This window comes from Poeciliopsis prolifica, unplaced genomic scaffold, assembly GCF_027474105.1.
Source record: "Poeciliopsis prolifica strain line A6 unplaced genomic scaffold, Auburn_PproV2 SCAFFOLD001, whole genome shotgun sequence".
In the NCBI taxonomy this organism is placed as follows: Eukaryota; Metazoa; Chordata; class Actinopteri; order Cyprinodontiformes; family Poeciliidae; genus Poeciliopsis; species Poeciliopsis prolifica.
Window position 1 is genome coordinate 15,074,305 of NW_026562376.1, and position 26,036 is coordinate 15,100,340.

Genomic DNA, 26,036 nt, shown 5'->3' on the forward strand with positions numbered 1-26,036 from the left:
TTCAGAAGACTTGAGACCCAAACTTAACATTTTGACTAAAACAAATTGCAAACTAAATTTCCAAACATTACCTCATCCTTGAGTCACGTGATACTGAACATCAGAAATCAAGGACAATCATAAATTTCCTCTCCAATATAACCTGGCATTGATCTGAAGTCTCACGGCAGAAAGCCAAGACTGACTCACGAGGCAGTCCAAGCTTGGGTAATAATCGACTGGAAAATCAACAGCTGTAAAATGGACAGGGAAGTTATGGCGGAACTTCCCAATCTGTGCCTTACATTCCATCTCCGAGCAAAAGAGGAAGCAATAACAGTGAGGCGTGTGTAACCCCGATTCTAAGTGAAATTAAGGGGAAAAAACATGGCCGGCCTTGTGGAACAAACACGCACAGATAGAAAGAAGTAGAGATAAGATGGAACCAAACAGCAAAATACAAGAGCAAAATATCGAGCAAGTAGCTCAAAATTATTGAGTTTTTTTTCCTTAAGAGAAAAAAATGGAAAAAAATATTCATGCATAAAGTGCACAAACTAGAAGTAGGGAAACCATGACCTAGAAAGTGACAGGGTTTAGGTGGAAGGCTGCCATAGCTACAGAAGCACTAACACTCTTCAAGCTGTCCTACATTTCCTCAATCATACCAGATGTTTTCGCGTCTTCTCTAGGGACGGATTTACCATACAAAGTCAACATCTTGCCACACAGAAATTATGCTCTGCTCTTTTCTTAAACTGTTCTACTTTCTACTCATTGCATATTAGCTCAACTCCTTCTCACAAGCTTCATAAAAGCAAAAGTTAAACCCAAAAGCCCCGGATGTTGAAAACCATGAAACACAGTCGCATTCATTTTGTATACACAGCACTCTGCATGCTCTTATTCAAGCATACAAGTGAGGAACATTTGCATAATGGCAGTGCCAGTTTGCCAGTTCTCACAATAGTAAGTTAAGAGCGATGATGGCGTGGGGGAGGGGGGTCAAAGCCCAATCCTGTCCAGAAATGTATTATCTGGTGACATGGACATGAGACCACAAAACAATCAGCATGATGAATGAAAACTCTGAGCTAAACATGGATGCCTGGAATAAGATTTACCATATAGAAAGCTTGATTATGTAATATTTAACATTTTCCTTAACTTCACTAGTTAAGGAAACTAGTGAAGTTAAGGAACATAACTCGATGCATCCAAGAGATACATAGAAAAGGGAGGAAGGTTGGTTAGTTGCAGGATGGAATCTTTGCACTATATCATAAGAACTGTGGCTGCCTGGTAGGTAGAAAGACTTTGGTTAGTACAAGACCTTTTGAAGTCAGCAGGCATGAGCTGTTTGTGGCAGAGGGTGAAAACAAGAGTCCCTGGTGGCAAAAAACACCCATGAGCCTCTAGAGTTCCACCAATAAAATAAAAGGGGGAGGTTCAGAGCCACAAGACCAAACAACTTCTACTTCTACTGAGACTTCTACTGCAAACATTAACATGGACAAACTGTCTTGCTGTTTGTATTCCTGCATTAGAATTGGGAAGACAAATACTGTGTGTGTGTAGGTGTGTGTAGGTGTGCGTGTGTGTTCAAGCAAAAAGCAAATTGGCTATCATAAATGCTAGGGGAAGTCCCCAGTTCACACTCACTCTCAAAGTCGGCTCTGTGACCACCGCCCTTTGCAGAATAAAAGACCATATTTCTGGCATGACCTCAGGTTGATTTCAGCCCCGCCACCTCCATCCTTGCATTAATCACACTGAGACGGCAAGAATTCCTGTAGGTTTCCTGTGAAAAGGGCCTATTAAAGCAAATATGGACAGCCACACAAGAACTGAAAGGGTTTCTATTCATGCTTTTCTGCATTATGCTTTGGCAGTTTCCATTTGGAACCATTGTAACCTATAAAGGTTTATAGCCTTTCACTCTTGTAGATGCGAGATGAGCGTTGGATGGCTCAAAGAACAATTTTGGCAGGGCTTTTCCTTTTAAACTGCAGTCAGATGATGATCCCATGCAGTGGAAAACAACCAGATTCTGAAACTAAAGGACAATCTCAAAGGATTTGCTGTCTTAGAATTGCTTGACATGGACAGTTAGAGTTTGGAGTCACAAGTTTCCATTTAGTGCAACATAAAAGTGTCACTCTTCCCACCCGAATAAATATTTGATTAGCATTAAACAGCCTGTAATCTCAAAACTTCTACCCTGATAAAATTAATTTCCAAACGCAGTAAAGCCGCAAAAAATAAATAATCGGGTGGAAGGTCATTATTTGAAAAAAAAAATCCACAGCCAGGAACCAAAAATTAGGGTTAATCTGATTCTGAACACAGCAGCACGATGAACCTCCAAGAGCGGGTTTAAAAGGCTGATGATGTAAATCTCCTAGCAGCCCTCATTTCATAATAAATCAGAGTTAAAGCAAGAAAAAAAATTTCTGAAACAACTTTGCAGTAATCTCAACACAAACGCTGCATGTTATCTCATAAAATAGCAGATTGCCAGCTTTTTACAGGATGTTCGCAAAGGGCCGGACAATAACATGAACTTAAAAACAATGAAGTAACTGACACATTTCTGCACAAATCTAAAATAGATTATTTTCACAAATATATAACTGTACACAATTCACATAGTTTAATGCAGTGTGAAGAAAATAGATGGAAACTTTGCAAATAAAATGTCAACTACTTGTATTTAATATAAAAAAGAGAAGCAACAATTACTCATTTATTAAATTTTTGATTTAGATACATAAAAGAGACATGGTTATTTTATTTATTTTTTTTTTATAAAATGACATTTGTAACATAAATAAGTGGTTTCACCCACAAAGACCTCACTACAGCTGTAAGGTAATACGGAACAAAAAAAAAAAAAAAAACTATTTGCAGAGGAGGGAAATCTTGGCCCACTAAAGAGTATTTGCTGCCCTGAAGTAGCAAGACAGATTCTGTATGGAACGTTTTAGTCTAGATTCCCCAGCTAGATGTCGGGGAAAGCATTTCCATCTCAAGGGAACTGAAGAGGCACAGATCCACTTATATAACAAGAAGTAGTACTTTTTGCACTGAAAAGAGCAGTCACTTTGAAACTCTGTATTTCCCACTGAAACCCCTATGTTTTTTGTTTGTTTGTTTTTCTTTTTGTAAAGAATAAATGTTCTTTTTTCAGTATTCATGCAGGCTTTTAGTGTGAAAGCGTTGGAGAAATTCTTCAGAGTAAAATAAAAGTAGAGGTTCAAGGACACCGGAGAAAGGGTACATTTGCAACAGGTGGGAATTATTGGCTTTAACCCCTCGAAAACCAGGACACCTCCACTCTTGAATGAAAATCCGATCAGCAGCTAGTGCTTAAATACACAACACCTGCAATAAAAGAGCCGGGTTTAACACATATAGGCATCATCCACCCACAGAACATTCTTAAACAGCTCTTCAAACTTTCTGCTCCCTTCCTGTCTTTATTTCATTCACAACAACGCTCTCTCGTTTTGTCATTCACAGCAGAGCAAAGCCACAGTTCTACTTGATAGGCTTAAGGCCCAACACCATTAAATATCCCCACCTGATTAGGACAAGGCAGACAATCACATGACCCTACCAGACATTAGGTGTCCACAGATAAGCAAAGCTTGGGCCAAGTAGTAAAATGTAATAGATGTTTAATGATCTGGTTATTGAACATCTACTCTATCTGAAGACTCATTGCAACTGATACTATTTAAGGCAGCACAGGCTCACAGGAATCTGATATGCAAATTCTAACAGAGTATGTTGTCAATGATTTAATGACCCACTTCCATTTCGTCACACAATATTTATGACCTTGAAATGCTTTCCGCTACCATCTCGGATATCGACAGCCTGATATTGCAGATGTAAACAAACTCATGGCTGGTGCTAGTCTGAATCAGAGTGAAAATAAAGGGTATGAGTCCTTTCCCGTATGAAAAAGATTGCGTGAATGCAGGTCTTTGGACACAAAGAAAAAAATCTTCATAACCTGTTTTTTTCCACAGTTTGCTGCAATTTCCCAGCTACCATCCAGGTGCTCACTTCCAGCATTTTTAGTAATCATTTCCTCCTGCAACAATACCTCGATTCTACACCCTAATGCATTTTTTTCTTTTTGCCATTTAGTTTGAGGAAGAAATTCCAACGCTGTTATTTAAATTTTGATACTTAAACTAAATGCCGATCACATTTATAAGAGGTTTTTGAGAGTTAAATACAAAGCGCTCTCTCTTTTGTGCTAGTCTGGAGTTTATAGAGTAACATAAGTAAGAAAAAAAATAAGTTAGCTGGTGAATTAGTGACAATGAAAGTTAGCACATTAATTACCAGTCTTTTATTCATTATATCTTTTTAAAACAGATTTATCCTGATGAAGATTTTCCTGTAGTTTATAAACCAAAGCTGTCTGTGTTTTTGAAACAGAAAAAAAAAAATCCAAAAAGTCAAATTTGTCTTTCCTGAAATAAGAGCAATTTTTCTTGCTTCTTTCAGCCAACTCACAGACATTATTCAACACGGAAAAAGCAGCTCCGAGCTCCTAAATGCTTTGTACAGCCAGATTAGAAATCTGATTACATTCTGATTACACAAGGAGATATTAAACAGAATATTAGCTCTTCTGTCTTAATTTGTGCAGGGAATGTGGAGAAATTGATGAGGTGAAGATTGTACACAACGCTGATGCATTTGTTTCTACTTAAGTTGTCTTTCCACTTTAGAACGTATGAAATCATCAGACCGTGTTCATGGTGGTCTGAATAAAATATCACTGGAAATGTAAACTCACTGGCCTGTTCCTAATAATTCCTTTGGCCTTCATGTGGTGCTCAAGTAGCTTTAGGTTTTAAATTCCAAAAACTACCTGCTAAGTAGGTTTTTGTGATACAAATTGAGAGAGGTATGTGAAGAGACGCTTTGCTGTCATTTCTGACAGTGACGTTCTTCTGAGACACAGAAGCTCAGGACAGGTGGGCTTGTGATGCTGCCCCCGCAGGAGACATGCGGTTATCGTGTCACATGAAGGTCAAGATTATTGCCTCTTTATTATTGCTTCATTGATTGAGGACATGGCCTGCACTCAAGTAATTGTAATTAAGATGCAACGACCAGGTTTATTTGTCTTGTTTGTTCTGCTTGTTTAATTTTAGATGTAACCTGTTCATTTGAATGCAGATTCATTCTGATTTTGTAAGGGCGACAGAAAGGACAAACATGTGCAGTGGGTTCTTTGATAGGGGTGGCAGTCTTAAATCGAGCATGTCCCTAACCTTTACCGGATCGGAATGCTCGACTTAAAAAGGCATGCCGTTAAATTCATTCAAAATATTGGAATTTCTCACATCTGATGCAATTAAGGAGAAGAAAAATCACATTTTTCAATACCTGAATAACTGATCACTGACTACAGCTTATCAAGGAAAAATGTAATTATCTTTGGCTGATTGACTGTCTACTTACAATTGTCAGTGAAAAGGGAGTAGCACCTTATTTTTCAAGGACACAGAGTAAAAACTCTACTAAGATAAGAGGAGGATTGCAATTTGACAAATAAACCTCATGGCTATAAAAATCCTGGCACTTCTGCATTGACGTTTCATTCTCTCTGGAGTCTTACATAAGCCAGCACTAAATCTCCAACGTTTATTCGAGAAACAAACGCCACTATTAATTATTGCCCAGCATAGTTGCACGATCACAATCATATCATAAAGAGCTTCGTGCTAAAGGCAGGAAAGCCTTTAGCAAGAAGGTGGCAGCGGTGGTGTTGGTCAACATATGGAAACAGCAAAAGTGAACATGTGTCAAAGGGCCAGCACTTTAAATGTCTACAGATCTCGTTTCAATTATCTGGATTTTCCGCTGAGCTCTAAAGCAACATGGTGGGAAATTCAAGCCACTACAAGGATTCACAGACAGAGACAATTTTGGAAATACGGACCGAAAGGAGGTTGATTGAAAGTGAACAAAACAAGTATGGTTATTTCGGTGATGAGGGCTCGGCCGTACGGGCTGTTACAGTAAACAGAGGGACATTATCGCGCTTTCGCTCGGTCATATGTTTACGGATTCTGCTTGCTGCACCCGCAGCAGCGGTACCAGTAAAGTACAGCGGGATACACATACATACAGAAAAATTAAGCAAATTGCCCTCGCTTCCGAGCAATCGTGTGCACAAGCTTGACTCCTTGTTATGCGAAGACGGTGACAGCAGGAAAAAGCTGCAGCCGCATGGGGCACGGTTGGCTCCGCTAATGTGGAGGTGAGGGTTAAGTTTGGGGCGAAAGCTTCTCACGTTAGCCCCCCGCCGACCACTCAATCAGGCAGCCAGATACTCTGTGATGTTACAGAAAAAAATACGAGTCCAGGGTGTCTGAAAATACCGACAAAAACCCTCCCCGTTCCCTGTAACGGACACAGGAGCTGCCATGGCTAGCTACAAGTTAGCACATGAAAACCTACGTTAGTTGAATAATTCGGAGTCACTAAAAATAGTTAGCCTCCTCGTTTTGCTGCCTTTGTGTAGCAGAGAAGAGACAAACTTACCGTTTTTTTTTTGGTTTGTTTTGTTTTTTTCCGGGTAAGGCAGCACTCATACAGTTTCACAGACCCATTCCCAGTCAAGTGTCATAGCAGGGCGATGTGGACCAGCTGGGTGGTGAGGGGGACGCGCGGACGGTTGGAGTCAGCCGGAGAACTTGCTCCGTTTCAACATGGAGAGCGCAGAACGGGCTCTACGTTCTGGTTGCTGCGGTTGCCCTGGCTGCTGCCACGCAGCATGAGCTCTTGCGACACCTGTGGTCGCACATAGGTACTACATGTACTGCATGGGCTCGACAATGCCTTCCATGCCAAACGTTCTGTTGTCATGTTACAACCATACGCTGTGAAGCACTTGTATGAAATAAACTAACACAAAGGTACACGCAATTATGAGGAAAAAAAAAGATACATTCGGAAAAGTGTCACATTTGTGTTCAGTTAAGTCTTTTGGGTTATGTTTCTACAAGCTATGCAAATGAAGACAATGAAATAGCTTGCAAAATAGATCAATATCAGTCAGACTGAAACTAAGAGTGTCTGTTAACAGCAATGTTTAAGGCTTGGTTAAAAATTCTTCAGAGCTACTATTAAAGTTTGATTGAGATTGTAACACAAAGATAGCATATTCTGATCCAACCCAAATTGGTTGTAATTGTGGCTGTACATGTCCTTGTGAAAGGCAAATGCTTAAAGTCATTTGCATCCACTTTCAGGACGTGTCCTATATTCAGCCACCATTCATCTTTCAGTCAAATCTGACCAGTTTGGTTGAATATGTAGAAAATACACAGATGCACAAAAACAAACAAACAAGCAAAAAAAAAAAAAAAAACAATGAAAGCATTATGCTGCTTTAAAGTGAGAATTGTGTTGAGAATCATAAATATTTATATTGGTATAATAATGATTCACAAGTAGGACAATTTTTTTTTTTTTTTGTCTCATCTGACCAGAGCTCTTCTTCCACATATTTTATGTATTTTCTATGTAACGTATGACACACTCCAAATTTACACTAGTCATCCGCAATTGCAAGACTTCGGGGTGCATAACCAAAAAAAAATATCCCGTCTACAGATTTTCCCACTTTAGCAATGGGGTTTCTTCATTATTATTATTTTTTTGTTTTAACAATTTGTTATTTACAACTGCAGGCTTAGCGAAAGGCAGAGTTTTTTTTTTTTTTTTTTGACAATATGCTGTTAAGTAAAATAAAATTACTGGTTTATTTAATTGACTGATTTTGAATGGAATCCCAATGGAATATCTGTACTCTTGGTATGGCAATCTCACCAGCCTAAATTGTATTTCTTTTTCTTGAAAACCACAGAAGAAAAACGAAAAACAGAAAGAGCAATCCAAATGTCAAATCTATTTTTAAGTCCAACTTGTGAATGTGAGAGACATCAAACAAGCCTGACATGGTGAAGTGAGGGAGATAAATGGGGAAAACAGGAAGGGGCTCATTGAAGCCCTACGTTCTGGTAGAATCTTAGTTTACCACCACCTTGATACCTCAAAGTGGTTCCATTTAAAGTACACAAGAGCAGCAGGTCTTTGTTTGTTTAGAGCTGCAAATGTTTCAGGTCTCTGCAAAATGCTGTTTGTCCAGAGAGAAAAGAATCAGAAGGTCAGTGTTTATGTCTGCATGGGGTGCAGAGACCTACCTGAAATGTAAAAGCGTATTGTTGCAGAGATGTGCAGGACCATCCTCCCCTGCAGGGGCTATCATTTTGGTCATACATCTTTCCCTATGATTAATTAAATTCCAAATATGGAGAAATGTAGAAATATATACTATATACTTTTGGGTTGCAAAAGTGATAGTGATAAAAATCTCCTTAGTTTTGAGAATTTTGTGAAGCATTGTACAATCAATCACCAAAAAATGAAAGGAGTATGGCACAACTAAAAATTTACCAACATGTGGCAATACACCTAAACTGACAGATGCAGCAAAGAGAACGTTTATAAGGTAGCAGCTAAGACGCCTTTGGTAACTCTGGAGGAGGTGCTTAGGAGGTTGAATATGTTGACAGGCTCATTATTAAATATGCAACCCATAAATGTAACATTTTTGTATTGACTGAATTTATTTTATCAAATATATTTGAAAAATGTCAAATTTTCCATTAACTTCAGAATTATACTCTACTTGTTATATCTTTTCAACATAAAGTTAAAAACAAAATTTATGATAGTGGTTGAATCTAATAAAAGTTCAATAATTATGATAATTTGTGGAATAAACTTAACATCAGCTTTTAAAAATGCAAAAAAAAAAAAAAGTGATAAAATATGCAGAAAAATCAACACAAAAACACATTTTGGCAAGACGCTTTAGTTTTATTGGCATTGAAGCAAATAGATTCTAATAAAGAGTACATTGTTGCCACAATGTTGCAGCATCTTTAATCCCATTTAATTTTACATATTTAAGAAGTGCATATCTTCTGCTCATTTTACATAGTTGCGTTGAACCAGCAAGCATCTCATAAAGCATTTTAAAACATCTTTAAAAAATTTACTATTTTGTGTTCCTATTTCTCATTAAAAAATAAGTGCTATAAATCAAACTATATATAAAAAAAGAAACGTACCAAGCTAATGGAAAATCCTGCTGTTCGAAAGATTGACAAAAATATGTACATTTTTACTTTTCCAGTGACTTTTAATACAGAGGAAGTGAGCATAGCTGGATAAGAGATGTCTCAGGAAATGAAATAACATGTTTTTTCTAAAGAATGTACAGCATAGAAAAAAGCAAAAAAGACAATTGAAATAATGTCTTAATTAATAATACAAACTGGTGCATTATATATATTTGAACACATGTACAGCCAGTAAAATGCTCTTCTTGAAAGAAGTTCCTGAGATGAAATGAGGAATAAGGTAGATATTCCATTTCAAGAACCACTGGCCAGAATGTAACATAAACTACTTGAAAAGAAACACCCTCTAATGTTTGAAATGGACAGTGTGGGACAAATGCATAAATGCATCCAGTGCATTCGTCACATTGCAGTGCATATAAATACAAAAGAGACCACAACAAATAAACTCCTTCATTAAATCACATTGCACAGTTCATATTGGCTAACAGTTAGTAAGGCAAGGAGAGAATAACTTAAAAGTTCCTTTAAAATATCACATTATCCCTGTTTAACAACTAGAACAAATAAGATAAGTGTGCCCTCTACTGGTGGAAACGCATGAATGCTGTTTTTAAGGCACATGCCACCAGCCTTTCTTTTGTACAGTTCGATTTAAAAGTGTATTTAAAAATATCAAAACAGTATACAATAAAACTACCTGAGCAAAATAAAAATCTGTGAGTCATTTACAGTAGAAAGCATTTTTATAATAATTGTGCAGTGCAAAGAAAATGCAGAGAATTTAAGGCAGAAGCATAAAAAAATGCTGTTTCCTCATTTTTTTAAACAAATAAATATAAAAAAAGAGGATTAAACCCTTATAGGTTGATATTTCTAACAAACATATTCCCTTTAAACTTGTTTGCTCAGTTATTTCTCACCCAAAAAGAGAGGGAGAGATTTAAAGAAATAAAAAAGCGGACTAATTTCTCCTTTTGGGTTCTACGTTTTCATAAATTGAGATGGCAGCTGTGTTCTGGTAGATTAGATCCACATTGTTCCCTGTTCTCGCTCGGATGATGTCCAAGGCACACTGGTTTAGGAAGACATACTGGTCCTGTAGTAATAAAACAACAATAAAAATCAGAAAGTGTTTGTGATGTGAAAAGCTGCAAATAACAGAGTAGATGTGTGGTATTCATACCTCCGTCTGCACCATAAGGGGCCTGTGCATTCGCAGATCATGAACAATGCCGTACACATCTACAATGTTTTCCCTTTCGATCTGGAAGATCAAGCGATCAATGGCTATGAAGGTGCCTGTGCGCCCGACTCCAGCACTGAACGCAAAACATCAAAACAGAAAGGCGGAAAATGACAGGAGATGGCAGGTTACTTTGCACACTTCCAACCAAATGAAAGCATTCGTAAATTTGTTGGGGTGTTGCGTCCAACCTGCAGTGAACCACTGTGGGGGAGTTTCTGGAATACTGGTTCATGTGCTCTCTGACCAGATGTCTGAAGCTGATCAGAAGCTCAGTGGTTTCTGGAACGCCGTGATCCGGCCAGGCTGTAAAATGGAAGTGGCGGACTGAGCGGACTTCTGTTGTTTTCACCTGAGGTAGAAGGAGGTCAGCGTTGAAATAGTAGTCACAAGAAGATGAATAATCAAGACAGGGCACATCAAAAACCCTTGACTCAGAACTTAAAATGACAAATCATCTGCAAAGCACACTTTATGCATACCTTTTGTTGCATAGTGTTAGTAAAACAACCACATTATTACTGAGATTGTGTGTGTGTGTGTGGGGGGGGGGGGGTGCGTGTGTGTGTGTGTGTGTGTGTTTTGGAGAAGGGTGGGTTTCAACATAAAGTTACATTTTTTATGTCAAAATCCCTGATGGTCCAGTCTTCAAGTTGGATTTCAGAAGTTGTTGTCACAACTATTTCTTCATAGTATTTGGTGCCAGGACTCCAGTACTGCTCACATTTAACCTGAAAGATAGTTGATTTGCTTTTAGTTTATGTCTTATTCAAAAACTTTAATTGTTGTTATATTATATTGCAGCTGATTTTTATTTCGTAGATGTCGCTGGACTTATACATGCTGCGTTTAGATAAGCTGACTTTGGTAAACACACTGAAGCAAAAATATTCCTGTTCTGCTTCAACAATTTGTGAAAAATGCGTATTCATATTTACTTAGATTCATCCATTAAGAATCGAAACTCCAGTGTGAGAAAATAACACTGGTTTTTATTCAGGTTAATTCTATTGAAAAAGGTATTCATTTTTCTTAGAACAGATTTCGCCTTTATGGAGCTTCCTATTTGCCGTGGGGGATTTTTTTTTCTATTGGACTCCCTCGCAAAATTATTGCATTTCCATGTCGTACTTTTACATTACCTGGCTACATTTTTGCATTCACATCTAATAAGTTTTGCACTCCAGTATGGTTTCCCACAACAGATTTTGCATTCTCTCGCTTTAATGTACTAGTCAGTTCATGCGACATTTTTCTGCCATAATATAAGGTTTATTTATGCTTTTCCCAGGGATATTAATAACTCAGTGTAATCTGAAGTTTTATATCCTTTTCTTTAGGTTACAAATCCACTATGATGCAAAGAATTTCTTTATGTTCATACAGTACTCACTCTTCCTTGTTCATTACAGCGTGTTAGCATGACCAGAGTTTGGACGTTCTTCTCCCAGATCATCCTCCAGAACTCGTTGACAGTTGCAGGCAAAGGTCCCTGAGCAGCGATGAACTCCTTCCTGGAAAGGTAACCCTAATGTGCAAAAAAAAAACAAACAAACAAAAAAAAAAACTTCAGTATAAAACATCCATAAAGTTAAGTTTTCACAAAGATTCTCAAATGGGGAATGAATGTAGATTTGGTTCAAAGTGAACCCAAGAAACAAATGAAGTGTTATAATGTGATCATAAGATGCTTTAAGGTGAAGCAATGACCAAAAGCAGTTGTAAATAATGTCAGGACGCACCGGCATGTAGTTAGCATTGATGTAATCTTCATTTGGACTTCCATGGACAACAGAGAGTTTCACTCTTGAGGAGTCATCTAGGAGATGAATAAGTATGTAAATGAAGTATGAATGATTCATTTGAGTTAAAATTAAAGAGTTAGATGATAAAAATGCTCATTACAAGCAGAAACAGTGGGGTTCTCCATGTGTTATAGCTAAGATATTATTGTTGGAAGAATGAGGATTAGTTTTTTCAATAACAAAGAAAAATTTAAGGTGACTTACAAGGAAGCACGTTGTTGTAGCGATTTTTAGGCTTGTTCTCAAGAGCCAGTGCATGCAGTTTTGCTTGTGCTGTACCAACAGGCTTTAGGTCCTTTAAAAAATAGTTTGGTAGATTAACTTGTGGGTACAGAAGAAATAAAAAAAACAGTAACTTTAAAACTATAAATTACTTCAAATGTGTGATTAAAGGAAGTTTAATTGTTTGTAAATCCTGTTGAGATGTCCTTATGCATGTGGGCCCAGTGTAAAATGTAGTTATAGACAAGTATTAATGGAAAACAAGCAAGTTATTGATCTATTCTTGCGTAACAATCTTGCATTAACTTGGTGAATTGAAAAAAGTTCATTTTTCTCTTGTTTTTTCCAACAACTGGTGTGTTTTGATGCATGTTCCACTGTTTTTCATCAGTCTGGGCCATGCACTAATGTTGTCTCTTGTATAAAAGCATAACTGCACAAATCAGAATAGCTGTGAAATGAACAACAAGGCAGAAACCAGGACATTATCAGATCCACAGAAAACTGAAAAAGTCAGTTTTCCAAGAATCTTATCAGTCATTCTGTCAAGTGAGATGTAGTGTCTGGTCTGGTCTGTCTGTCTGTCTATATGTTTGTGGTGCTTTACCTCAAATTCTTCAGCGAAGCCACAGCTGGAGTCAGCTTTCTGCTTCCTGTAGTAAGTTTCAAAGTCCTCCACTCTCACAGCCACACTTCTGCTCATTTAATTAACATTGTTCAGAGAGGAGAATAAATATTCTCCAGAAAGGAGCAATATATATACATATATACATATGTATTAATTTAAATGTCTTATACTTACACTTTCCCCCTGAGAAAATAAATAAAATGTAATAATTACATAAACAATTGTGGACTTTGAGTTTGAAATGATAATCATTAGGCAAAATCTTAAATGCTCACCCCACTGACTCAATCTGGATGTCAGGAGACTCCTTACGGGATAACCTGCAGTATGCAATGTATGAATAACGTTGAGCATCTGATTCGATAACGTTGTTTTATTTTCATTGATACAAAGAAAAAAAAACCTTTTCCAATAGATGATGAAACCAATAAGGATGATAAAAAGAACTCCAAAAATTCCCAGCGTTGCTCCAATAGCAGTAGAGGTGATAGCTGTAATTTTGTAAAACCAAAGTTTATAGAGTCAGTCTTGAGAAAAAACAATTTAAATTACATAAAATTTAGAATAAGCGCATAAAAGTCCCATTTTGGCTCTTTCAATAATACCTGGGTCTTTGTCGAGAATAATCACATCAGACAAAGCTGATATGGAACACACTGATTTCACGGTGTCAATTTTTCCTGACTTCACAACCAAATAGGTGCAAACCACTACGGCATACCTGCAGGACAAAAAAACAATAAAACATAGTTTATATTTTCTTAAATTTCTATATTTGCAGAGTATTTTTCTTTTACAGTATGCTTTTAGTTCATACTTTGATCTCATCCTGGTATAACTTTTGGAGTTTACAGTTTTTTTCCATATATTTCTACCACTGAAGACATTTTGTCTCCCTTATCAGTCTTTGTTAAAATTATTGAAGTACGTAAAAATTGAAGAATAACAAAAACACAATTAATATATCCAATTTTCTAGTATAAATATCTTAGTTCACCTGAAATAATACAAGTGTACTGGTCTTATTTCAAGACCAGTACACACAAAGTTCTGGTGGCAGGTTATTTCACTTATTAAATCTCTTGTTATAAATGAAAAAAAATCTGCCAATGTAACCAATACCTTTTCATAAATATTAAGCAACTACTGACTTAAAACTAGCCCCTCTGTCTTGCTGAAAAGTTACTTGTAAGTTAAATTAATACTTACAAGTACTTTGAATGTTAATATGGTATGTTTACTTTTACTAGAGTGTACACTTTAATTTGTTTATTTTTACTTAAGTACAGTGTTTCAGTACTTTCATCATTGCATCTTACAAACTAGAGAGATCAAATACTTTAGCAGAAATAAAGAGTGTATTTTCAGCCTATAATTTATTTTTAGTAATTCTGATTTTCATTTTTGGTTATGACAAAAAGATTAAGAATAAAATAAACATTTTCTATACTCACTTTTCTTTTTCATTACTTATCTTGACTCAGAGAAAATTGAAAAGATAAATTAATCTAAAATGATCAAGATTGCATAAACTATGAAACAACCATGTGAAAATTGTTGGAATCAAATGGTAAATAAAGCAAACTAAAATACATTGCAATTTAAAACAAAATACACTATCACCCAGTAAAGTTGCCAAAGATTTCCGTGTAAAGGGAAATTGGTTTTCTTATACCTGTAACTTCCAGTTGGGTCCAGAGCATCATTAGCATAGCCTTCCCACTTTGATCCATTTCCTATCTCAAAGTCCAAGTTAACAGAACTTCTCTGGAGCGTTTGGATATAGTTCATGACTGTTGCAAGATATGCTATTGCAGACTTTGCTCTCCATTCGCTGTATGTTTTCCCCAGGAAATTTTCGATATCAGTAATGTTGGCTTAAAGAAGATGAAATACACAGAATAATAAGCACTGTAATATTTTTCAAATCTATTTATTGCAGGGTCACAGGAGCGCTTCTTGAAATTAAGAAAAAAGAGATAAACCCTACCACTGTCATCGCTTGTTACCAGAATCCCAATGTGAGTCACTGGTCCTTTAGAGTTGTTTATCTGGCCAGTCTGAATACGAAGTGTGAATGTATTGTGAGTTTTAGACATCTGCTTCCCAAAGCCTGATGGAATCGGGGGCTCTGTATAAAGTTAAGGAGAGGAATAAAAACCAGTGTATCAAACTAATAGTGAGTAATATTAGCTAAAGATGAAAAACAATCATTGAATAAAACAACATATAAATGGAGCTAATAAATGGATCCTGCTTCACTGACCTAAAATCTTAAAATGTTCTACATATTATTTACATGCAATAATTATTCAAATATTCAGTGCAAAAACGAAACAAACTTACTTGCAACACCTGTCTGACATGTTTTCCACTGAGGAGTGCTAGGTTTCCCACAACTCTGAGTCTCTACTTCAATCCCATATATAGAATGGTAAGTAAGGTTAGAAATAGTGTGTTCAACACCGTTCGCATAAGAAAGTGTGGAAGTGTTGGTTACAGTAAACTTGAAATTAGAGTAGTTTCCTTTGGGTTTGGTCCAACTCAGAATAATTTTTGCATCTCCATTGTTTGGTCCATTACATGTTAAGTTCCTCACAGGACTTGCATCTGTCAAAATGAAGTGCATATAAATATTAGTAAAAAGAAAAAGTTGTTATTGGTTGAATGTGTGCAAAAATATTTTTATTTTCCTTTTTTTGTGTGTGTTTTGTATTCAAAACACAAAAAAAACAGAAAAATTCACACAAGACCAAGTCCATGTAGGACTGTATAAAGGATGAAATGCTATGAGCATACTTGTGCAGCTGGACACCGTTTGTGTGGCAGATTCTGTTCCATCAGAGGTCTTGGTGATGATGGTGATGTTGTACTCAATACCAGGTGTCAATTCAGTGATGCTATATGAAATTCCCTCAGTTGTGGTGTTCCGAGCATGTGTCCACTCGCGGCTTTGCCAGGTGACAAAAAAACGATAGGTGTCCTTATACTGATCAGGTCGATTCCAGGTTAGATTGATATGTTCCTCATCAGGATCAAGTTTGAGAGACTTCACGTTGTGAGGACCTGGTGGTTTAATAAACAAGTGAGAAATGTTACCGGTAATCTGGACAACTAACACTGTGTTTTATGTGAATTTTTTCAAAGTAGTGTATAAACAAATGTGGTTTGAGCTGAACCATTCAATGGCTTTTTCTTAAAGTTGTTTTCCATAGGCTGGACCTACAATCCAATCTCAAGTCATCTGCAGACTCAAAATATAATATGATCTAGTATTGCCATGTATTTAGCCCACTTCATCTTTTAATCAGCTCAGTAGATTCCCCGTTCCTGCTGGAAATGTGCAATGCCAGTTTTCATTGCATGTTTATATGCATGTCAAAACTGTAATTTTGGTCAAATTTGACCAGAGCGTCTTCTTTGACATGTTTTTTATATTCCCTTGTCCAAAAAGGACATATTTTTGCCCTCAATAAATAGCTGTTGTGTGGAACGATTCTCCCACTTCAGCTTTGAATGTGTGGAGCTCTTGCAAGGTTACCATGGGCCTCCCGGCTGCTTCTGATTAATACACTTTTAGGTTTACAGTTTAGGTTTACAGTACTATTTCACTAGATTTACAGTTCCATTTTTGGACGGTGACTCAAACCGTGGTCTTTGATATTCTTACACCTCAGAGCATTGTTTTATTATAACCTAAATCCCCTGTAAATGTCTTCACACTTTTATCCATGAACCTCTCTGCTGTATTTCTTGGTCCATGTGATGCTTTTTCGTAACTGATTCACACTAACAAACCTTTGAACACATAAGAGCTGTTTTTTTACCCAGATTATATTCCAAAAATATGGTTTTTATTTACGAAATAGGTGTGATAGCAACCCACTGAGCAAAATTCTATTTAGAGATAAAAAGTAGTAAATACAAATTTAAATCTTGTTGGTCTGTAGCATAAAATGAAATACACTGAAGTTTGTGGTTGTAACAGATTTTGGAAAGTTGTTTTTCTTTCATAAGACATTGTGAAAGTAATTGATATAGCAGATTAATGATAAATAAAATAAGATTCTTACTCATGGTCTCGTTTATGTAAACAGATTTACTCTCAAAATATATTGGCCCAACAGTTGTCACAGAAATGTTGTAGGAAGTCCCAGACAGAAGTTGGGACAAAATGTTGGGACAAAATGTTGGGACAAAACGATGCACTTACTTGTGTAATAGAAAACCGTCACAGACTCTGCTTGAGTGTGATCTTCTGTAATTGTAGTGACGGTAAAATTGTATTTGCTCCCAGACTCAAGACCATCAAATGTAGTTGTTGTAGTGTTTACCACTTTCAACTGTGACACATTAGAGACAGCACTTCCAAGCTGCACTTCATAAATGAAGGGTGGTTTGCTGCTTGGCTCATTCCACTCCAGGGTTACTGAACTCGTGGTGACTTTCGTCTTTGTCAGACCCGTCACCGAATTTGGTCCTAAAAAACAGGATAAAAGTGATGATAGTAAATAGGTTTACTAAAGCCTTTTTAGGTTCGATCGCACAGGAGGGAAAATTATAGGAAAACTAACACAAGATCATACATTAGGAAAAAGTTCAGAAGAAGTACGTCTTTAAATTTTTACAAATGTTTTATAGGTGTTAAAATGTATGACTTGGATGTTAAATCATTCAGAACATATAACAGAATGATCAAACTTAATTTGTCAATTTATTTAACATTTTTAAAAATGATCATGTGCAAAAAAGATTCCTCCAAATATATGAAATATTCTATTACACACAAGAATTCAATAATATGAATTTAGCTGTAGTGCTTATTGAATTGTTAGTGCAATTCTAAAATTGAGTACCACAAAGACAAGATTTCTGAAACTTTATGACAAAACCTGTTGTTATTTTATCCACAGTAAAGAGCGTGATGAAACTGGCTGTTTGTGTTTACTCACTTGTATAGATTTGTGTGCTCCGTTCTGTACTCGTATAGTTCAACGCACCAACAGTGACTACAGAAACTGTGTACTTGGATCCTGACTCAAGGTTTTCCAACAGGAACCAGTTCTTCTGGGTATTATTGAAGCCATTTATAGTGACCACAGTGAAGTACTGGGAAGCACCCATGTTAGCTGGAAGGGGCCAACTAAAATTGATGGATTTGTTGGTCTGAAAGTCCACCATGATAGCGCCAGGGGGGTTAGGAACTAAGCAGAAGGATAAACCAGGTCATAAACATGAGAAAACTAATGCATAATGCAAATGCAGAAAAAAAGCAAAATCACTAAATTTAGGAAACTTACAAGTTGCATTGGAAACACGTATGTTGTTCTCCTCAGGTCCACTTTTAGTGACAACCTCAACATGGTAAAGCACTCCTGGTTTCAAATCCTCAAATCTAAACTGTGTAGTCTCCTTGGTCAGATTTGTGTTGTTTATCAAGGAATTTGTGCCATTGTATAACCGGATAAAGTATGAGGAAACCTGCCCAACTGCTTTTGTCCAGCTCACTGACAAGCTGGAGGTGGTTCCTATGACTGAAAGGTCTGAGACCTGTGCAGGAACTAGAAGAGAAATTTAGAAACAAAGATGAGTATCATTCAAAAGGAAAAAAAGAAAAAAAAAAAAGAATCAAATCTGAACAAGAAATGCATTTTTGCTTGATCTACAGGTATTGTTGAAAATACATGCATTTAATCTAAAAACGTATCCAACAGACTGGGTGGGCTAAAAAGTTTGAAAGTTGAAAAACATGAGCAATGCAAAGAGTTTAATTCTCACCAAATAATTATTCTGGCCATATATAAGTACTGTCACTCAAATAATCAGAATAATACCTCGGTGCTATAATTATACAGCTATAGATATAGATATTGACATATATATATTTAAGTACACTTATAATTTATATATATATATTTTTTTACTTAGGATTTTACCAAAGATTTTGCATAAACTTTATTTAACTGGAAAAAAGATCCTGTGAATATAATGAGATTCTATACTTTTGAAGGATTAAATGAGTTGTCATCTCTCTCTGTGCTGATTTGTGTCCCATACTTTCTTGAGGGCAAATTCCATTTTGCCAATTACCAATTATCAATAACTATGATAATTTGTAATTATCAAGATAAAAAGTACTGCAAAAAGAATAGTTGTGCACAATGTTTTCTCCTTTCACTATATAATTTGACCCCAGAGAGCAACATTTTTAAGTCTTTTAAAAATTTATCTTTTTTTATTTGTTTTTCAGGTATGTGTGAGGGAAAAATCAATCAAAAATCTGTCAAAAGACCTCAGTTGCCCTCTTTCATCCTCTACTCAATACAAAGTTCTTATTTAATAACTTTAGGGAACTATCGACTAAGATTTCTTCAAAAAATTTGTTTAAATAAATTATTTAAATAAAAGTCAGACTCCTTGAAACCAAGATCTGATCAAATAGTTTGTATAAACAATGAAATATTTATGTCTTAATATTCCGGAAGTGTGTATGACATACTTGTATATTTATTTATGCTTGCGTTTGTTGATTTCACCCCTTCGTAAACTGTTGACACCTGAAATGTGTACAGGGTTCCAGGAGTCAGACTGTTGAAGGAGGCGGTCTCATTGGGCGTGGAGGTATGGTAAACTTGCTCACTGCCCAGAAATGCTTCCACCAGATACTTGTAGGAATTCTTGTAATCCGCTTGTCTGCTCCAGGAGAGCTGGACGGATGTGGTGTTCACAAAGTTCACATTCAAATTGGTCACTGCGTTGGGCACTGAAGCAAGAATAACAGAGGGTTACCTTAGGCCAAAGGAACGCCATATTCTCAACATTGAGATAGCATTGATCTTCATATAAATACTTGTGTAACTGGACACCTCCACACAACTTGAATTTGGAGAATCTATATTAAATATAGATGAACCACCATATGCATGTGCATCACCTGCTGCTAAATGAATGTGAATATCAAGAAAATACACTTTCACATCAGTCTCCACAAATCTTCTCTAACACCAAGAAAAAATGCCACAGTTTTAGCTTGTCACTCTATAAGGCATTTAAGAACTTGCAAAGTTCTTAAAGACCCAACATCATCTCATCTCAAGATCTTTATATATTGTTACACCTCAGGTTACAATGCTCTTTGGGTCTGATCACATAAACTTACAAGTGTAAGCATAAATGGTGACTGGAGTGCTCCTCAGTTGCTCCGGTCCAACAGTGGTTATACTTATGGTGTAACTGGTTCCAGGCTGAAGATCATCTAACGCTATGTCCGTCTTATCTGTAGAGCAATTCTTTGACACACTGTCATTTGTATGATTGTAGGTGATAGCATAGCTGATATCAGGAGCACCTTCCATCTTTTCTGAAATATTCCACTGCAGGTACAAAGACGAGTTTGTCCTTTGGTAGATGTTGAAGGACTTGACATATAACGGATCTAAAAGGGAGAGAAAACATATGCAAACACAAACTAAGTCTGATTTAATTACAATGAAAAGTCTTGTCTGTTTTCTGTACTAAGCTGAGCAACAAGTGTTTTATATTCATCAGTGACGTTGGTAAAATGTAGAAAACATTAGTTGACCTAAATTGACCTACCAACCAAAAAAATATATGTTTTTTTGTTAGTAGCTTGAAAAACTAAAAAACTGGTAAAAATTAAAAAAAAAATATAAAAAAAAAAAACAGGTAGTGTATAAAACATACTTCAATACAATGTTAGCAAAAGAAAATTGGTTACTTAGGTAAAATTCATACCAATATTTGGTCATTACTAATGCCAGAATTACTCAAAAAGATGTTATAATTTGGGGAAATGTGGAACTTACATGTTGCAAATGAAAACTGATCAGAGGTACTGGTGAACGTTCCAGCGACAGCAGTCACTGTGAAAATGAAAATCCTTCCAGGGAGTAAACCAGAGAACACTGCTCTGGTGGCATTTACTGTCAAGTTGCTGTAGTTACTGCTTGAGTTTGAGATGTTCACGCTGTAATGGTCAACCCTTCCTTCAGGCAAAGCCCACGTGATGGTGATATTGTCACTTGTTCTTGATTCAACTTGGACTTTCACAGGTTTTACAGGCCCTGTTCAGCAAAGTAAAAAAATTAGTGAATGATATTCTCAACAGTCCTGATTAATAACAGGACAGACGCAAGCGTTTGTTAAAAACAATTTGTCCGTGAGCATACACAAGAGTCTCTAAAAACAGCAACCAGAATCTCATTATTTTTTTTATAGTTACCAAAGGCTGAAAAGCCTTTCAAAGTCATGATTCATATTAACACAAAAAGCCAGGCATATTCCTCCAGTCACATCCAGTAACAGAAATAACCATAAAGTTGACCTAACTAAAGTATAAGGCAGAGTGAAAAAAGGAGTTCAGATTTTAATGAGACTGAAGAGTTGAATTTATCATAAACCTCAATAAAGCTGAGGCAACATCTAATTTAAGGCCAGCTTTCCATATTCACACTTTGGATCATGGATCCCTAATTGGTTGGGTCAGGATATTTCACAATTTCCCAGAAGAGAAACCTCCTTCACCCTATCAGCTCAAGTCAATTAACTAACCAATGTCAATATTCAAAAACGAGTGAAATCTCAGAATAATTCTCAGCCCTGGTCCTCAGGACCCACTGTCCTGCCACACACCTGACTGAAATGAATGGATGACTAACTGGTTTAATTTTTTTTGTTTTTTTTTTGCTATTTCAGCGGGCCAGTACCTTGTTGTAGATATTTAGCTTCAAAGATTATTCATTCGTCTATGTTGAGGGTGTCTGCTAGAATCAGATTTATTGGGAATTATACTTAACAAGAATAAACCAGGAATATTCTGGAAGGAGTATAAGACTTCATTTTGTTAAATATCTACATAAGTGTCTATACATTTGTTCCGTAAAATATCCTTCATATTTTTATTTCACCTTTTACACTACCAAGTTTCAAACTCTAGTAAAACACAGTCCAATTGCCATGTCTTTTTCTTGAGTTGGGCCAAAGCACAAGTTCTATGGAGAGACAATAATAATGAGGAATATTTAACAATGAGATATTCTACAAATAGCAGACACAAAGGAAAATACCAAGCTGCAAACCAGTTAGAAGAGATGAGGGTAATAACAGGCAGAACTGCATTGAAGGACATTTATGAATAAAAGAACATGCTAAGAAAATCAGGGGAAACAGGATCCTGTGGTGGTGCAGGGGTAAAGCACAACCCATATTTGGAGGCCTTGGTCCTCAACACAAATTGCACAAAACCATGCAATGAAAATGACAAGAAAGTAAAGAAGTCAGAAAAGTAAATTGCAACATTATTCAAGTACAGATAAATAAAAAACAAAATTACTATAGAAACTCAAAGTTGAAAGCATCACTGCACTATCAGTTTTTGTACATGTGATTTGTCTCCACAAAGAGCAGAACACTGTTACTTGTGGAAAACACTAATAAATTAAAAATCGATCCAGCTACTAGCAACAGCATAAATTCATTATTTTCATCTCAACAAGGTTTTACTGAAAATTTGCTTGTAGGCAATAGCTTATTAATGTATTCAGTTGATAACTTAAACACCATGCTGCATCTTTTGTAAAAAAAAAAGAAAAAAAAAAAAGAAAACGCTTCTATGCTGCAATAAGAAACAACTATTGTAAGACTCATGGGTGTCCAGGTACTGTGATTCTCCTTTGTAGAATAATCCACAGAAACAACTGAGCTCTTTTTCAGTGTTGAAAATTTAATTTCTTTTCTGCTGCATAATCAGCTGTCCCTGAACTCAGCTGTCTCGCAAACCACCTGCTTTCCGAACGTCTGCCCCTCTCCCAATCCGGGGAGCCTTTCACAATAAAACACTTCCAAAACATTTTACATTTTCATAATTCCTATTTTCAGTCTTGGACTATTACCAAATACATTGCAAGCATGCAAAGTCTAAAAAAACAAAAATAATTAAGTATTTTCTTGCAATCCAGGGAGTATTTTAATCATATTGTATGCACTGATATGAAACTGACGATAAAAAAAGGGATATTGTGCAGAAGCTATAAAACAGACATTTACATTTGATCTCCAGGTCATTTTTCCATCTGTCCACTGTACAGTAATGGGGTGACATTTGCAATTTCAGTGACATAAAGAGGTGGATCACCTGAGGTTTTGTGATAAACAAACGTTCAGAAAGAAAAAATGATGGAGAAATTTCTAAAAACATTTTTGTTGTAAGTGCAAAATACATCCATATGTTTGGGGATTACTTACTTGTGTATTTGGAAGTAGCCTTGCTCTCTCCTTCAGTGAGATTATCAGCAGCTACCGCAGTTACAGTTATTGTATACTGCTCACCAGCAGTCAGATTAGAAATGGTCAGAGATGTTTCAAACACATTTCTTTGGTGATTTATTCTTCCACCTTCCCATTGAACTCTATAGAAAGAGCTGCTTCCCGTTGGTTTTGTCCAGTTCACAGATAGAGATGATGTTGTTTCATTAAAGACTTTGAGGGCTGTGACTACTTCAGGCTCTGTGAGCAGAAATCAGTATGTTGCAAACATTTTAAAACCAAAAGGATAAACATCTTGTCAAAGTGTGACACTTAGTAGCAGGCTCATAATCTTACTTGTAAATCGACAAATGTTTCTCCCATCACTCTCTGTTTTGTTGTCTCCAGCCACAGCTGAGACATTAAAACAGTAGTTCTCTCCAGGAGTCAGCTCAGTCACAATCGCCTGAGTTCCACTAGTATTCAAATGTTTGTTTTCATTTTCCCACTTTACTGTATAAAACAGTCTTTTCCCCTCAGGTTCAGTCCAATTCAGAGACACAGAGGTTGTTGTTACCTCAGTCACATTAAGATTGTTGACTGCTTCAGGTTCTGTTCATGAAAGAGAAGTTCATGTAGACTAAATGTCAGTCAAAGTACTATATTAGTATTTTTCGGATTATTTTTCACTGTAGCACGTTACTTTGTCAGAACTCATTAATCTATATGGAGAGAGACTCTCTGAAAGTCATGGTGTCCATTCATGTAGACTAAATGTCTGTCATAGTAGTATATTATTGGTATAAAATTATCAATACTAACTTGGTATGGCTTGGGAAAATAGTCAGTGACGGCACCAAAACTCGGAATATATGTCTTCCAGAGAGTTGGATTTCAACAGATAACAGTAAGGCTACATTTTACTACAAAGAGACTACTTATTTCACCCTTGGTTATTTCTAAATGTTGCAACCATCAATCGATCCATCCATCTCTAAATATGTCCCAGAGATTGAAGCTCACTCACTTGTGTATTTGGAAGTAGTCTCACTCTTTCCTTCAGTGAGATTATCAGCAGCTACAGCAGTTACAGTTATTGTATACTGCTCACCAGCAGTCAGATTAGAAATGGTCAGAGATGTTTCAAACACATTTCTTTGGTGATTTATTCTTCCACCTTCCCACTGAACTCTATATAAAGAGCTGCTTCCCATTGGTTTTGTCCAGTTCACAGATAGAGATGATGTTGTTACATTAAAGACTGCGAGGGCTGTGACTACTTCAGGCTCTGTGAGCAAAAATTAGTATGTTGCAAACATTTTAAAAACAAAACGATAAAAATCTTGTCAGAGTGTGACACTTAGTAGCAGGCTCATAATCTTACTTGTAAATTGACAAATGTTTCTCCCATCACTCTCTGTTTTGTTGTCTCCAGCCACAGCTGAGACATTAAAACAGTAGTTCTCTCCAGGAGTCAGCTCAGTCACAATCGCCTGAGTTCCACTAGTATTCAAATGTTTGTTTTCATTTTCCCACTTTACTGTATAAAACAGTCTTTTCCCCTCAGGTTCAGTCCAATTCAGAGACACAGAGGTAGTTGTTACCTCAGTCACATTAAGATTGTTGACTGCTTCAGGTTCTGTTCATGAAAGAGAAGTTCATGTAGACTAAATGTTAGTCAAAGTACTATAATAGATAATATTTTTCACATTATTTTTCACTGTAGCACGTTACTTTGTCAGAACTCATTAATCTATATGGAGAGAGACTCTCTTAAAGTCATGGTGTTCATTCATGTAGACTAAATGTCTGTCATAGTAGTATATTATTGTATATATCAATAATAACTTGGTATGGCTTGGGAAAATAGTCAGTGACGGCACCAAAACTCGGAATATATGTCTTCCAGAGAGTTGGACTTCAACAGATAACAGTAAGGCTACTTTTTACTACAAACATACTACTTATTTCACCCTTGGTTATTTCTAAATGTTGCAACCATCAATCGATCCATCCATCTCTAAATATGTCCCAGAGATTGAAGCTCACTCACTTGTGTATTTGGAAGTAGTCTCACTCTTTCCTTCAGTGAGATTATCAGCAGCTACAGCAGTTACAGTTATTGTATACTGCTCACCAGCAGTCAGATTAGAAATGGTCAGAGATGTTTCAAACACATTTCTTTGGTGATTTATTCTTCCACCTTCCCATTGAACTCTATAGAAAGAGCTGCTTCCCGTTGGTTTTGTCCAGTTCACAGATAGAGATGATGTTGTTACATTAAAGACTGCGAGGGCTGTGACTACTTCAGGCTCTGTGAGCAAAAATTAGTATGTTGCAAACATTTTAAAAACAAAGGATAAAAATCTTGTCAAAGTGTGACACTTAGTAGCAGGCTCATAATCTTACTTGTAAATCGACAAATGTTTCTCCTATCACTCTCTGTTTTGTTGTCTCCAGCCACAGCTGAGACATTAAAACAGTAGTTCTCTCCAGGAGTCAGCTCAGTCACAATCGCCTGAGTTCCACTAGTATTCAAATGTTTGTTTTCATTTTCCCACTTTACTGTATAAAACAGTCTTTTCCCCTCAGGTTCAGTCCAATTCAGAGACACAGAGGTTGTTGTTACCTCAGTCACATTAAGATTGTTGACTGCTTCAGGTTCTGTTCATGAAAGAGAAGTTCATGTAGACTAAATGTCAGTCAAA

General features: G+C 36.5%; 2 protein-coding genes across 3 annotated transcripts in view; both read right to left on the reverse strand.

Annotated features, from left to right (window-relative positions):
- osbpl5 (oxysterol binding protein-like 5) overlaps positions 1 to 6,757 on the reverse strand; it is a 33,949-nt gene extending 27,192 nt beyond the window's left edge. Inside the window, exon 1 of the mRNA XM_055029557.1 lies at positions 6,556 to 6,757. The gene's annotated coding sequence lies outside the window, so the exon portion shown is untranslated. The remainder of the gene's footprint in view (positions 1 to 6,555) is intronic.
- A 2,170-nt stretch (positions 6,758 to 8,927) lies between these two features.
- LOC129361280 (receptor-type tyrosine-protein phosphatase eta-like) overlaps positions 8,928 to 26,036 on the reverse strand; it is a 54,130-nt gene continuing 37,021 nt past the window's right edge. Inside the window, exons 5-26 of one of the 2 annotated variants that reach the window (XM_055032035.1) lie at positions 20,892 to 21,149; positions 20,225 to 20,500; positions 19,565 to 19,828; positions 18,366 to 18,626; positions 18,018 to 18,269; positions 17,279 to 17,545; positions 15,865 to 16,131; positions 15,412 to 15,675; positions 15,056 to 15,196; positions 14,741 to 14,942; positions 13,671 to 13,786; positions 13,469 to 13,556; positions 13,341 to 13,385; positions 13,240 to 13,248; positions 13,045 to 13,132; positions 12,420 to 12,510; positions 12,153 to 12,229; positions 11,804 to 11,938; positions 11,025 to 11,141; positions 10,602 to 10,762; positions 10,351 to 10,486; positions 8,928 to 10,263 (exon numbers count right to left, since the gene is read on the reverse strand). In XM_055032035.1, the coding sequence (XP_054888010.1) occupies positions 10,129 to 10,263; positions 10,351 to 10,486; positions 10,602 to 10,762; positions 11,025 to 11,141; positions 11,804 to 11,938; positions 12,153 to 12,229; positions 12,420 to 12,510; positions 13,045 to 13,132; positions 13,240 to 13,248; positions 13,341 to 13,385; positions 13,469 to 13,556; positions 13,671 to 13,786; positions 14,741 to 14,942; positions 15,056 to 15,196; positions 15,412 to 15,675; positions 15,865 to 16,131; positions 17,279 to 17,545; positions 18,018 to 18,269; positions 18,366 to 18,626; positions 19,565 to 19,828; positions 20,225 to 20,500; positions 20,892 to 21,149 (3,650 nt within the window). In that variant the 3' untranslated portion in view covers positions 8,928 to 10,128. Of the gene's footprint in view, positions 10,264 to 10,350; positions 10,487 to 10,601; positions 10,763 to 11,024; positions 11,142 to 11,803; positions 11,939 to 12,152; positions 12,230 to 12,419; positions 12,511 to 13,044; positions 13,249 to 13,340; positions 13,386 to 13,468; positions 13,557 to 13,670; positions 13,787 to 14,740; positions 14,943 to 15,055; positions 15,197 to 15,411; positions 15,676 to 15,864; positions 16,132 to 17,278; positions 17,546 to 18,017; positions 18,270 to 18,365; positions 18,627 to 19,564; positions 19,829 to 20,224; positions 20,501 to 20,891; positions 21,150 to 26,036 lie in introns of those variants that run through there. The other variant, XM_055032045.1, reaches the window with a different exon arrangement.